The following is a 12,992-nucleotide window of genomic DNA, read 5'->3' as shown; positions in this document are numbered from 1 at the left end:
CTAAGAAAATTGCTACGCTTTGGCAAAAGGACTTGTAGTTAATGATACGACCTTCCATACTTTTTGACTTATACCTCTAGTCCTAGGAATTTGTCCGTGGAGCTCCTGGGTGGCTCTGTCGGTTAAGCGTCCAATTCTTGATTTCAGCTCAGGTAATGATCTTGCGGTTTGTGGGTTCGAGCCCCACACCAAGCTCTGCGCTGACACTAGGGAGCCTACTTGGGATTCTCTCTCTCCCACACTCTCTCTGCCCTTCCCTTGTTCGCTCTAAATACATACATACATACATCTCAGAAATTAGATAAAAATGACAAATTTTGTTTCTTCTTTTATAGTGATCACATTATATCTTTTATGACAACAGGTAATCAAGAATAGCAAGACAGAAATCCCAGAGCTAGAGTTATTTCCTCGATATCTTCTCTTCCTAAGACAGCAGCCTGCCACTCGGACGCAGCAGTCTAACATCTGGGTGAATATGGGTATGATGAGCCTGAGAATGTTTCCTCAGCATTTACCAAGAGGTAACTTAAGAATGCAGCAAGAATACCATGCATTTGTTGAAACAAACAAACAAACAAAACCCAAGTTGCTCGAAGTCTGGTGCCACTGTACTAATACACATTCCCATCTTCTTTCATTCAGAATCAGTAAATCATCAATGGGGCTTAGATCTATGGTCATGCGCAAGACTAGATGGGGTAGTGGCAAAATCTCAGCAGCAAACTGAGAAGAGTTGTTTCTTTTTCTGGCTAGTCAACATACAAAGAAAATAAATAGAAATATATTTCATATACTTATTTTCTTTGAAAACCATCCATTGTAAATTATTTCCTTGACCTAAGGGAAAATCTGTCAGTCTGTGACTGACTAACTAATCTTTTCACCTCCACTCAAATATCTGAAAGTAATTTCTTTTGCAGTATCATATTTTTGTTTGTTGGTTGGTGTTTTGGGGGACTTTTTTTGAGAAAACATGATACATTTCTCATGCTTGGCCCACAGAGCCTTTATAAGAAGACAGATAATATATATTCAATGAAGGATATATTTTTGAAAACTAAAATGATACATTGGCTTTGAAAAACATCAAGCCTATCAAAATGACATAAAAGTTCCCATTTTGATGTATTACATACAAAAAGTTCCCCCTTGATTTCTCTGTTATGTTAAATTTTATTGACAGGCAGAACTTGCCTTGTGCTTTTACTCTGCAAATATTTGACATTGTTCTTCAGCAGAAGTAATGAGTTCATCCATTTACACAAAATCTCAGACTTTGTGTTAATAATGCCACGTTATTATAATTAATATAACTTAGTATGTAAGAACCCAAACCAACTCTATAATCACTATCATCCCTCCCTTGAAATTAAATAGAATTAGTTTTATGCCTTTCTTAAAGGTTATATTCAAATTATATATGGAGATTCTTATACATATTGTTTGGTAAGAATTATAGCAAAGCATTGGCTTCTACCTAACCAAATTTTGTCTTTGGGGAAAATGTCAAAATCAAGGAACAGTGAAATAGAATCACTGTGAAACATTCTTGATTTAATTTTCTATTGAATAAAAGTATTTGCCTTGCTTCCATGGCACCCTAGCATATATTTTTTTCAATTCTCTTTGAAAGATAACATGAGAGGAAAAATGTGTTGTTGTGCTTTTAGTAAGTATTCTTTGTAACTCTTGTGCTGATCCTAGATTTTTGCTGCTTCTGTACATTCTACTAGATTTGTTGGTGCTATTCAAAAACACAAAAGTATGTGTAATAAGTGGCTGCCTGCTTAATGAGCTATGCTATAAAAACTGTCTAGAATTCAAATAAATTTCTTATGTGGTTTAAGACCATAGAAATTGACTTGGACACTACACTTGCAAATGCTTTTGAATCCTAGAACTGGGTAGTTATTGCTCTAAATTTATTCTTAATTTGACATTTTTATTCCTTACTAATTAGTTCTGAAATCAATCATTAATCATTTTGAAGTTTGTAAAAAAGATGCTTTCTTGCTGTAATCTTATAACTAATCCTCTGATGTATAATTGGAGACATTTGCTCTATTACTTCCTGTTAGGAATTATTCTTTGCTCACTGATGATTATAAAAGATTTGCTATGCTGTGTGTTTAAAATTGATCATGGTTGGGTTTTGTTCTGCTGTAACATAGTTTTCATCTTTCTTCTTACTCAATGTATTAAGGGTTATTTACTAGGCTCTTTTACTCCTTTTGAAGTGACAGATGTACAAACCATGTTTAAAGCCTTCAATGTAGCCTTTTTGACAGAGAAAGCTACAGAGGCCTTTGTTTCTTATATGATTTTTCAACCTATTGTAGGTGAGTGAATTCTTTTTGGAAGTTCTTTAAAAAGTGGATGATACCAATACTTTTCTCTGCTTAGTTTAGTAGATGAAGACTTACATGCATTTAATAAGGGGAAAAAAGCTAAGTCTCCATTGAATGGGTAGAAAATTGCCTGGCATGTATACTTGTACCCTAGGTGGATTATATTGATATGCTAAGGGGTTTTTTGTTTTGTTTTGGGTTGTTCAGTAAACTATAACATGCTATATAGCTAGAGAGGACCATTTTAAGCTACAACTCTTGCCTGGGTTTTTGGCTGCAAAATTAACCAGGGTTTAGTAGATTGTTTTAGCAAACGATTTTTGACTTCCATAATCCCTTGTCATTTCATCCATCTTCTCTTTTGAAGTATGTGGTTAAACTTGATATATTCTTTCTTTACTTTTCACTCTTTTCCCTTGCTGCCATTGTTTTTGTTTCTTGAGCCCTCTAGGAATTAAAGATCATGTCTGCTATCTTCTTACTGGGCAGGCAGGCCATACGGTTTTCCTCCTACCTTTTCAGCAGGGCGATTTTTTTTTTTTTTTTTTTTTATTCACAGGAAGGTTCTTGATTTCACTTTTAACTCCACTTGGTAGAGTGTATGCCTACTTAGAATTCTAAACAAAAGTTTCTTATGTAATTGTACTAATGTGCCAGGTTATCGGGGCACTTAATGCCTGAGAATGATAGGGTTAGTAATTCACAGATAGTTTATTTTAAGAAAGTGGGTCAGGGGGTGCCTGGGTGGCTCAGTCAGTTAAGCATTTAACTCTTAATCTTGACTCAGGTCATGATCTCACAGTTTGTGGGATTGAGCCCCACGTCAGGCTCTGTCCGCCCTGACAATGTGGAGCCTGCTTGGGATTCTCTCTCTCCCTCTGTCCTTCCCTCAGTCATGCTCTCTTGCTCTCTTTCTCAAAATAAATAAACTTTAAAAAAAGGGAGAAAGTGGGTCAGGTTGCTAAATAACAAAAATTCAACCAAGGAAATTTTAAAGATCTAATTGGCTTTATTAATCAATTTATGAATTTGGCAGCATCCCGTCTAGCAAGTAGTAGGGAGCTCCCAAGGACTTACAAAAAAGGAAAGGTTTTTAAAGGTAGAGAGGGAGTGGAAAAAGGGAAACTATTAGCAAAGATTCCACTGTTTTAGGCAAGGTCTCCCTCTTAAGGGGAATGGTAGGAGTCTATCAGTAAATTTCCTAGTACTGACAAAGAAATTCCTATGTTGACTGGTTAAAGGTTACATTTCTGGGGGTTTGAAACTACAGTTAGGTTAGGTTTTAAGTCCTGGTTTATTGACTTAAGGCTTTAACCTAAGTGATGCCATTTTGGGCCAGTGGTTTTCTTTTCAATGAATCCAGTTAACTGTGGAATTCAAATCCAGTCCCATATTATCTTCCCCATTCTTACACTGAATTTTGGTTTTGCTATTGCATGTAACCCTGCCGAGGACAGCCAAGATACCAGGGTCAATTGTTGATACATGCCACCTTTCTTGGGATCCAAATACTGGCTGTTAATTTGGGCCTCTGATTTTGTTGCTCCTCCTTTCAAAGTTAAGATAAGACTGACTTTAAACTTACTTTAACACAGTTGGTCCCCTGTCTTCATTTTACAGCTTTATTTTAAAGCTTCTTCTTCTTTTTTTAATGTTAATTTATTTTTGACAGAGACAGTGTGAATGGGGGAGGGGCAGACAGAGGGAGACACAGAATCTGAAGCAGGCTCCAGACTCCGAGCTGTCAGCACAGAGGCTGACGTGGGGCTCGAACCCACAAACCACGAGATCATGACCTGAGCCGAAGTCGGATGCTTAACTAAGACACCCAGGCACCCCTAAAGCTTCTTAATTTTTAAAATTATTAAAGCTATAATTCTCATTTCTCATCATTATTTTCTGAAATAGTCATTGCTGATCAGGGAGCTCTTTTTTATATCTGCCATTTTCCTTATCATGATTACTATGACCATAGGAAATGTACCTTCTCCGAATGCGCCCTTAAAGCGGGTCTTAGCCTATACAGGCTGTTTTAGTCGAATGCAGACCATCAAGGAAATTCATGAATATCTATCTCAGAGGCTACGCATCAAAGAGGAAGATATGCGTCTGTGGCTGTACAACAGTGAGGTAAGTCATCTCCTGTTGTAAGGTAATTCATATACACATGTTGAAAAGAATGAAATGGTACAAAAGTATATAGTGAAAATTCTTTGTTCCCAACCTCTGACCTCTATCTCCCACTTTCCTCAGAGGCAGTGCTATTAAATGCTTATATGTTCTTCCTAATATATGCAGTGTGTTTTCAGATTATACTTTGAAATTGGATCATAAATAGTTTTAACCAGTTCTGTATTCCATTGTTCCCTCTTTGTAACATCCTCCTATGATCACCATTGAGAGACAGTATGGTATAATAGTGAATAGCACGATTCCTGGAACCACACTGCCAGGGGTTAATCTTGTCTCTGCCACTTTAGCTGTATAACCCAGAGCAAGTTACTTAACTGTCTCAATTTTCTCATGAGTAAACAGGCAAAATAATAGATCTCGCTTAGAATTAAATGACTTAACTTTGTGAGCACTTTAAATAGGGCGAGCACAAACAAAAACGTGTAATTGTCCTGTATGATTTTATATTTTGGTTCTTTTTTTTAAATATTTATTTTTGAGAGAGACAAAGAGGACACGAGCGGGGAGGGGCAGAGAGAGAGAGGGAGACACAGAATCCAAAGCAAGCTTCAGGCTCTGAGCTGTCAGCACAGAGCCCAACACAGGCTCGAACTCACAAGCTGTGAGATCATGACCTGAGCCAGAGAGACAGAGAGAGACAGAGAGGACATGAGAGGGGAGGGGCAGAGAGAGAGAGAGGAAGACACAGAATCCAAAGCAGGCTCCAGACTCTGAGCTGTCAGCACAGAGCCCAACACAGGCTCGAGCTCATAAGCCATGAGATCATGACCTGAGCCAAAATCAGATGCTTAACCAACTGAGCCACCCAGACACCCCTAGTTTTGGTTCACAAACATGTTTACTGAATTTCATACCAGGTACTAGAGAAAAGTTCTGTAAGTGCTTCAGAAAATCTAAATCTCAGTGAATTTTGGTTTGATGTATGGTGAGTCTTCTGATCTCCCCAAAATTCTGTTATAACTTTGTTTTAGAGACATAAAGTATTTGTTTATGAAGTTGACATTGTTTTTCTCTCATGTTGCCAACTAAATTATTAATATTTCTGAACAACTATAATATCCACATATCTGTCACATAAGTTATAGAACTTCAAGGATGTGTTTGTCATTCATTTTTATTTTATTTCCATTTTGTTTTAAATTTAGTAATCAATTTAACAAAAACATTTCCTCCTCCTTACCAGAATTACCTTACTCTTCTGGATGATGAGGATCATAGATTGGAATATTTGAAAATCCAGGATGAGCAGCATCTGGTAATTGAAGGTACAAGATGGAAGCATGCATCTATATTAGATTTTAGGGAAAGAATTTAAGGTTTAGTTACTCAGTAATTCATTTTATAATTTTTCTAACTGTTATAGTAAAGAAAAACTATTAAGGTCTTATGTAATCCTACATACTATCAAGATTGCTTTAAAAGAAAAATATGTCTACATTCATTGGCTGGCAATGGATGGAAATGGTGGGTAGAAACAAGTGAATTCGGTTATAAATTTACAAAATTTCTTAGAAATTTCAAGCTGCCTTTTTTGAGTTTGAGTAAGAAAACTAACTTTCTGGCACAGTTAGTGGCACAGGCTTTCATTAGTCATCAATACTGGTCACTCACCAACAGAGCTTACTTGTATATTCACATATACATTTACATAGTGGCATGCATGTGTCATTGAAAATTTAAAATGTATCTTTTCCCATCAAGATTTTTGGAAACATTGCTAGCTGCCTTTGTATTAAAATAGAGTTTTACTCTAACAGTTGTCACAATTTAAGAAGGAATTGTGATAATTGTAATGCACTGAGTTTAAGAGCTTTAATTACATTTATCGATACTTGAGTATAATTTTAATTCAGGCAGGTAATTGAGGGAATAGCTTACTAATGAATTCTAATTAAGTGACTGTAAAGTCCCCAATATAGAGTTGGAATAGTTTTAGAATCAATTACAAAATTAACCCCTTTTTTTTCAGTTTCTGGTTTATTTAGAAATAAACTCTTTTCAAAAAAAAAAAAAAACAGAAGCAATTAAATGGATATAGATAAGAAATTAACACATTTTCTGTCTTTCCAGTTCGCAACAAAGATATGAGTTGGCCTGAGGAAATGTCCTTTATAGCAAACAGTAGTAAAATAGATAGACACAAGGGTAAGTCTCTGATGTATTATTTTTAAAGAGATGATCTTAAAAGTCGTCGTCGTCGTCTTCTTCTTCTTCTTCTTCTTCTTCTTCTTCTTCTTCCTCTTCTTCTTCCTCTGCTTATGCTCCTCCTCCTCCTCCTTCTTTTTTTTTTTTTTTTTTTTTTTAATTATCTATTGAAGTGTTAACAACTTTTGGCCCTCTAGTTCAAAAGTGAACTAGTTCCCCTTTTACTTTACTTTTTCCTGAAGCTTCACATTTTTTCTAACCTCACAATTAAATAATTTATATCTTTTTAAAGACCCGATACTAGGAGAGAATTGTTTGAATTCTAAAAAACTATCATAGCAGGGGTGCCTGGGTGGCTTAGTCAGTTAAGCATCCGACTTGAGCTCAGATCATGATCTCACAGTCCGTGAGTTTGAGCCCCGCATCAGGCTCTGTGCTGACAGCTCAGAGCCTGGGGCCTGCTTCGGCTTCTGTGTCTCCCTCTCTCTCTGCCCCTGCCCTGCTCATGTTCTGTCTCTCTCTGTCTCAAAAATAAATAAAAACTTTTAAAAAAATTAAAAAAAAAAACTATCATAGCAGTTAAAGAGAATCATTGCTACTTTTAGATCACAAATGAACTTGGATTATCATGATTGCCAGTGACATCCCATGAAAAACCTTCTCTACTTTTAGCATTCCAAGACTGGATAAAGAAGTATTAGCTCCATTTAGCCAACTGAAAGAATTTTAAAAATCTTTGCATCAAATACAAGTAACTGTTTGGTCTGTGACATCTTACTATAGCTAAGCTTCTTTCTCATATTGTTTGTTCCAGTTCCCACAGAAAAAGGAGCCACAGGTCTGAGTAACCTGGGAAACACATGCTTCATGAACTCAAGCATCCAGTGTGTTAGTAACACACAGCCACTGACACAGTATTTTATCTCAGGGAGACATCTTTATGAACTCAACAGGTAATAATATTTCCTGATTCATTGCTCTCTCTTTATAATTTTGATATGAACCCAAAAGTCTTATTTGCCCTAGTTAGTATGAAATGAGGGGAAAGACATACTTGTTTAAAAAAGATATTTTGATGTGAGAAAATAGATGCTAGGCATTTCTGTGATTGTGATTTATGAGAATCTTTGGCAAAAATTCTCCTCTTTAAACTTCTAGGACAAATCCCATTGGTATGAAGGGGCATATGGCTAAGTGCTATGGGGATTTAGTACAGGAACTTTGGAGTGGAACTCAGAAGAATGTCGCCCCATTAAAGCTTCGGGTAAGCAGATTAAAATAATATGAAAGTATTTAAGTCCTAAGCAGTTGTTTAAGTAATTCTTTTTCTCCACATGCTTTTTATGTTTAGCTTTTTTAGTTTAACTAATGTTTTTTAGATCCTTTACTAGACATAGATGTCAAATACTTTTACTTGTTCAGATGTATGCAAAATACTGGGAAACAAAGTCACAGTCTAAATTTGGAATGTCATTCAGTTTACTAATTTATCAGGTATCTTACTTGTATGTATAGTAAATCTTCCATTGTTAGTCCTTTACTATTAACAGTATTCTAACTGCAAGATATACCTCTGAGTCTAGTTAATGATACTCCATATATTTTTGACATTACTAAAGTAATTAATTCTATCTGTAGAATTTAAAAAAGCTTATTTAAATTTAAATTTAAAGAAAGAATGTAATTACTGAAATTCATGGATACAAATTTTGCATTAATATCATATGTAGTAAAGTTAGGGTTATTTTTTATCTTTATTTAAAAACAATACAAAAACTTTTTAGTTTAAAATTAATAATCATAATAGCTAAAAATTTGACTACTTAACCACTTCCAGGCACTATTCTTTTTTTTTTTCAATATATGAAGTTTATTGTCAAATTGGTTTCCATACAACACCCAGTGCTCATCCCAAAAAGTACCCTCCTCAATACCCATCACCCACCCTCCCCTCCCTCCCACCCCCCATCAACCCTCCGTTTGTTCTCAGTTTTTAAGAGTCTCTTATGCTTTGGCTCTCTTCTACTCTAACCTCTCTCTTTTTTTTTTTCCCTTCCCCTCCCCCATGGGTTTCTTTAAGTTTCTCAGGATCCACATAAGAGTGAAACCATATGGTATCTGTCTTTCTCTGTATGGCTTATTTCACTTAGCATCACACTCTCCAGTTCTATCCATGTTGCTACAAAGGGCCATATTTCATTCTTTCTCATTGCCACATAGTACTCCATTGTGTATATAAACCACAATTTCTTTATCCATTCATCAGTTGATGGACATTTAGGCTCTTTCCATAATTTGGCTGTTGTTGAGAGTGCTGCTATAAACATTGGGGTACAAGTGCCCCATGCATCAGTACTCCTGTATCCCTTGGGTAAATTCCTAGCAGTGCTATTGCTGGGTCATAGGGTAGGTCTATTTTTAATTTTTTGAGGAACCTCCACACTGTTTTCCAGAGTGGCTGCACCAATTTGCATTCCCACCAACAGTGCAAGAGGGTTCCTATTTCTCCACATCCTCGCCAGCATCTATAGTCTCCTGATTTGTTCATTTTGGCCACTCTGACTGGCGTGAGGTGATATCTGAGTGTGGTTTTGATTTGTATTTCCCTGATGAGGAGCGATGTTGAGCATCTTTTCATGTTCCAGGCACTATTCTAATGATATTTTGTTTGTATTAACTCCTTTAATCTTCTAAATAGTCCTGTAATATAAAGCAATATTATTATCTTCATTTTATGGCTCAGGAAACTAAGGCTCAGAGCAGTTAACTAGTTTGCCCAAGATTACAAGATAGTAAGTCCTCAGAGTTAAACATGAGGCTATTCTGCCTCTAGTAATAAAAGGTTATAAGACTAGATAGGTTAACTGTAAAAGAAAACTGTAACAGGAATTTTTCAATGAAAGCAAATGCTATTTTAATGTTTCTGTCTTGGGGTGTCAGGGTGGCTCAGTCAGTTAAGTGTCAAACTCTTGATTTCGGCTCAGGTCATGATCTCACAGTTTCGGAAGTTCAAGCCCCTTATCGGGTTCTGTGCTGACAGTGTGGAGCCTATTAGGGATTATTTCTCTCTCTCCCTTTCTCTCTCTCCCCCTCTCCTGCTCACACTGTCTCTGTCTTTCTCAAAATAAAAACCTTAAAAATATATAAACATATATATATATATATATATATATATTTCAGTCTTTACCTGTCTTAAATAATGTCTGTGTACCTAAAGAACTTTTTGCTTATATGATACTGAACTGGGACACAGAATTAGCCAAAATACTTTTTTGTTTTTCTTTCCTTTTTTTTTTTTTTTTTTTGTCATTTGAAATTAAGACACGAGAGATTTCATGATTATTCCAAATATATTTGCTGAAATGGAGGCAGACTGAATACTTTATCTTCTTATAATGCCTCTGATTGAATTATGGGGCATGTTCATTCCAAATTTTATGGGGTAGCAAATAATGAGTTTGATTCTGTTATATTTATAGTGGACCATAGCAAAATATGCTCCCAGGTTTAATGGGTTCCAGCAACAAGACTCCCAAGAACTTCTGGCTTTTCTCTTGGATGGTCTCCATGAAGATCTTAACCGAGTCCATGAGAAGCCCTATGTGGAACTGAAGGACAGTGATGGCCGACCAGACTGGGAAGTAGCTGCAGAGGTTTGTCGGTTTTGAGTTTCTAATGTAAGCAATAGATAAAATGTTCTGGCCACAGATGTGTGTTGTACAAGTTGAATGCTAACTAAACTATTCTGTGATCAAAATTTTACTATGGAAGTAAAAGAATTTATATTTCTCTGCTTGATTCTTGTTCAGTAATGCCAAAACAAGGCATCTTTAATGAAAAATTTTACATGTTGCCTTTTTACATTGTAAACTTACGGGAAAGGATGCAGGACTTATTCAGTAGAACTTCAGGAGTCCCCATAATTGCTAAAATGATGTGTACAATGATGAATATGTATGTTTTATCTGCTCTTTAATGGACAAAGAACTTTAATTCTCATCATTGTTACCATGGTAAGAACAAAAAAATGGGATTTTCCATCTGAATTTAATATCATTTAGGTTGAACAGAAAGAATCACATTCTAATCAAGAACTGGTTTTCTCTCCTATCTCAGTAGGCCAGTACATTTTAAATTACATATTTGAATTGTAAATTTGCAGGCAGAAAGTTTCTATATCTTAAATGAAGATTAAGGATTATGTTCTTTTTTTTATTGGAGTATAGTTGACATAATGTTACATTAGTTTCAGAGGGTTATATTCTTGGCATTTAAACCTAAAATATTTAACCAATTTATTTGAATTTATGTAGAAATAATTATTTTTTGAATTTTGAAAAAAGAAAGCTCTCTGATCTTTTTCCTTGCTAGGCATGGGACAACCATCTGAGAAGGAATAGGTCGATTGTTGTGGATTTGTTCCATGGGCAGCTGAGGTCCCAAGTCAGATGCAAAACGTGTGGGCATATAAGTGTCCGATTTGACCCTTTCAATTTTTTGTCTTTGCCACTACCAATGGACAGTTATATGCACTTAGAAATAACAGGTAGGTCACAAAGTTCTGAAAATCTACTTAACTTCAATGTCTTCTACATTGATCAGGTAGCCTGAATTTGAATTTCTAAGTATAGTCATTTTTTTATAATGCATTCTCATAGGGGCACCTAGGTGGCTTAGTCAGTTAAGTGTCTGACTTTGGCTCAGGATGATCTCATGGCTCATGGGTTCGAGCCCCATGTCAAGGTCTGTACTGACATCTCAGAGCCTGGAGCCTGCTTTGGATTCTGTATCTCCCTCTCTCTGCCCCGCCCCCCCCAAATAAACAAACATTATAATGTATTATCATAAAAATTGGTCAGCATGTTATAATCCAACAGTGTAATTTCAGGCAGGAACTCCAGACCCTGGAACATGGGACCACACCTTGTGCCCATTGATACCTCTGTTAGTTTCAAACATGCCAGAAACTCTTTAAAATCTTACAAAACCACTCACACTTCTATATCAGATGAACATCCAAAAATAATGATTTCACTCAGTATCATCCCTGATGATACAACCATTTCTTGTAGTTTACATGTAAAATAAAAATTCTAGACTGAAACGTTTGCTGTTTCCAAGACACACACACACACAGACACGCACGCACACACACACACACACAGTAGAGCTTTCAGTGAAATGTGCATTATATGCATTATACCTAAAAGATGTTTTCTCTTTACTAGTTATTAAGCTGGATGGTACTACCCCTGTACGATATGGACTACGACTGAATATGGATGAAAAGTACACAGGTTTAAAAAAACAGCTGAGCGATCTCTGTGGACTTAAATCAGAACAGATCCTTCTTGCAGAAGTACATGGGTCCAACATAAAGGTAATATTGATTATTCTTTCTAGGATACCCTTGATTCCATCCTTTAAAGATCACAGTTTTCTCAATTAATTATTAAATGACTGAAGGGGATATCAAAACACAACAAAGAATGAACAAAATTTAACAGTTTCCCATCCCTGAAACTTTAAAAAGGGTATCTACCAGCATAAAGAAGTAATAATGATAGTGGCATTAAAAAAAATTTTTTTTTTAACATTTTTATTCGTTTTTGAGAGACAGAGACAAGAGAGTAAGCAGGGAAGGGGCAGAAAGAGAGGTAGACACAGAATCCAAAGCAGGCTCCAGAGAGCTGTCAGCACAGAGCCTGATGCAGGGCTCAAACCCATGACCATGAAATCATGACCTGAGCTGAAGATGGACACTTAACTTAACCAACTGAGCCACCCAGGTACCCTGATAGTGGCATTTTAAAAGAAGGGAAATATAAGCCTAGCGCTATCTGTATGGAGTAATCTAGCTACATCACTACAGTATAGATTTCCCCCAGTGACTACTGCTGCTACACTTTACAGGTTTTTGTATTACCACTCTTACTAGAATTCTTCCTTGGTTAAAGTATTTTACATATTTATAAATGTATGCTTTTACTATTTATTTATGAATATATATACCTGGCCTTTCAACACACTAAGATGTTAGAGAGCAAAGACAAATTGACATAAATCACTTCTTCGTGCATACCAGCTGGAGAAGCAAGCAATTTAATAAATACATTGCCTGGAACTAATATTATGCTATATATGTATTAACTAGCTAGGATTTAAGTAAAAGCTTGAAACAAAAATAAATAAAAATTAAAATTAATAAAATAATAATATATTGCCTACCCTCAATTGAACTCCTACCATTGATATTATTCATATTCATCTTTGGGCTTTCTGAACAAACTCCCAACTGATGTT

General features: G+C 35.9%; 1 protein-coding gene across 2 annotated transcripts in view; it reads left to right on the top strand.

Moving 5' to 3' along the window:
• Window positions 1–12,992, top strand: part of USP32 (ubiquitin specific peptidase 32) — a 242,241-nt gene that overhangs the window by 198,850 nt on the left and 30,399 nt on the right. The window contains exons 16-24 of one of the 2 annotated variants that reach the window (XM_003996605.6): window positions 365–482; window positions 4,327–4,481; window positions 5,728–5,809; window positions 6,615–6,689; window positions 7,504–7,642; window positions 7,848–7,953; window positions 10,169–10,342; window positions 11,061–11,235; window positions 11,918–12,069. In XM_003996605.6, the coding sequence (XP_003996654.4) occupies window positions 365–482; window positions 4,327–4,481; window positions 5,728–5,809; window positions 6,615–6,689; window positions 7,504–7,642; window positions 7,848–7,953; window positions 10,169–10,342; window positions 11,061–11,235; window positions 11,918–12,069 (1,176 nt within the window). Of the gene's footprint in view, window positions 1–364; window positions 525–4,326; window positions 4,482–5,727; window positions 5,810–6,614; window positions 6,690–7,503; window positions 7,643–7,847; window positions 7,954–10,168; window positions 10,343–11,060; window positions 11,236–11,917; window positions 12,070–12,992 lie in introns of both variants that reach the window. The other variant, XM_011289074.4, reaches the window with a different exon arrangement.

This window comes from Felis catus, chromosome E1 (assembly GCF_018350175.1).
Source record: "Felis catus isolate Fca126 chromosome E1, F.catus_Fca126_mat1.0, whole genome shotgun sequence".
In the NCBI taxonomy this organism is placed as follows: domain Eukaryota; kingdom Metazoa; phylum Chordata; class Mammalia; order Carnivora; family Felidae; genus Felis; species Felis catus.
This window is presented reverse-complemented; position numbering and strand designations above follow the sequence as displayed.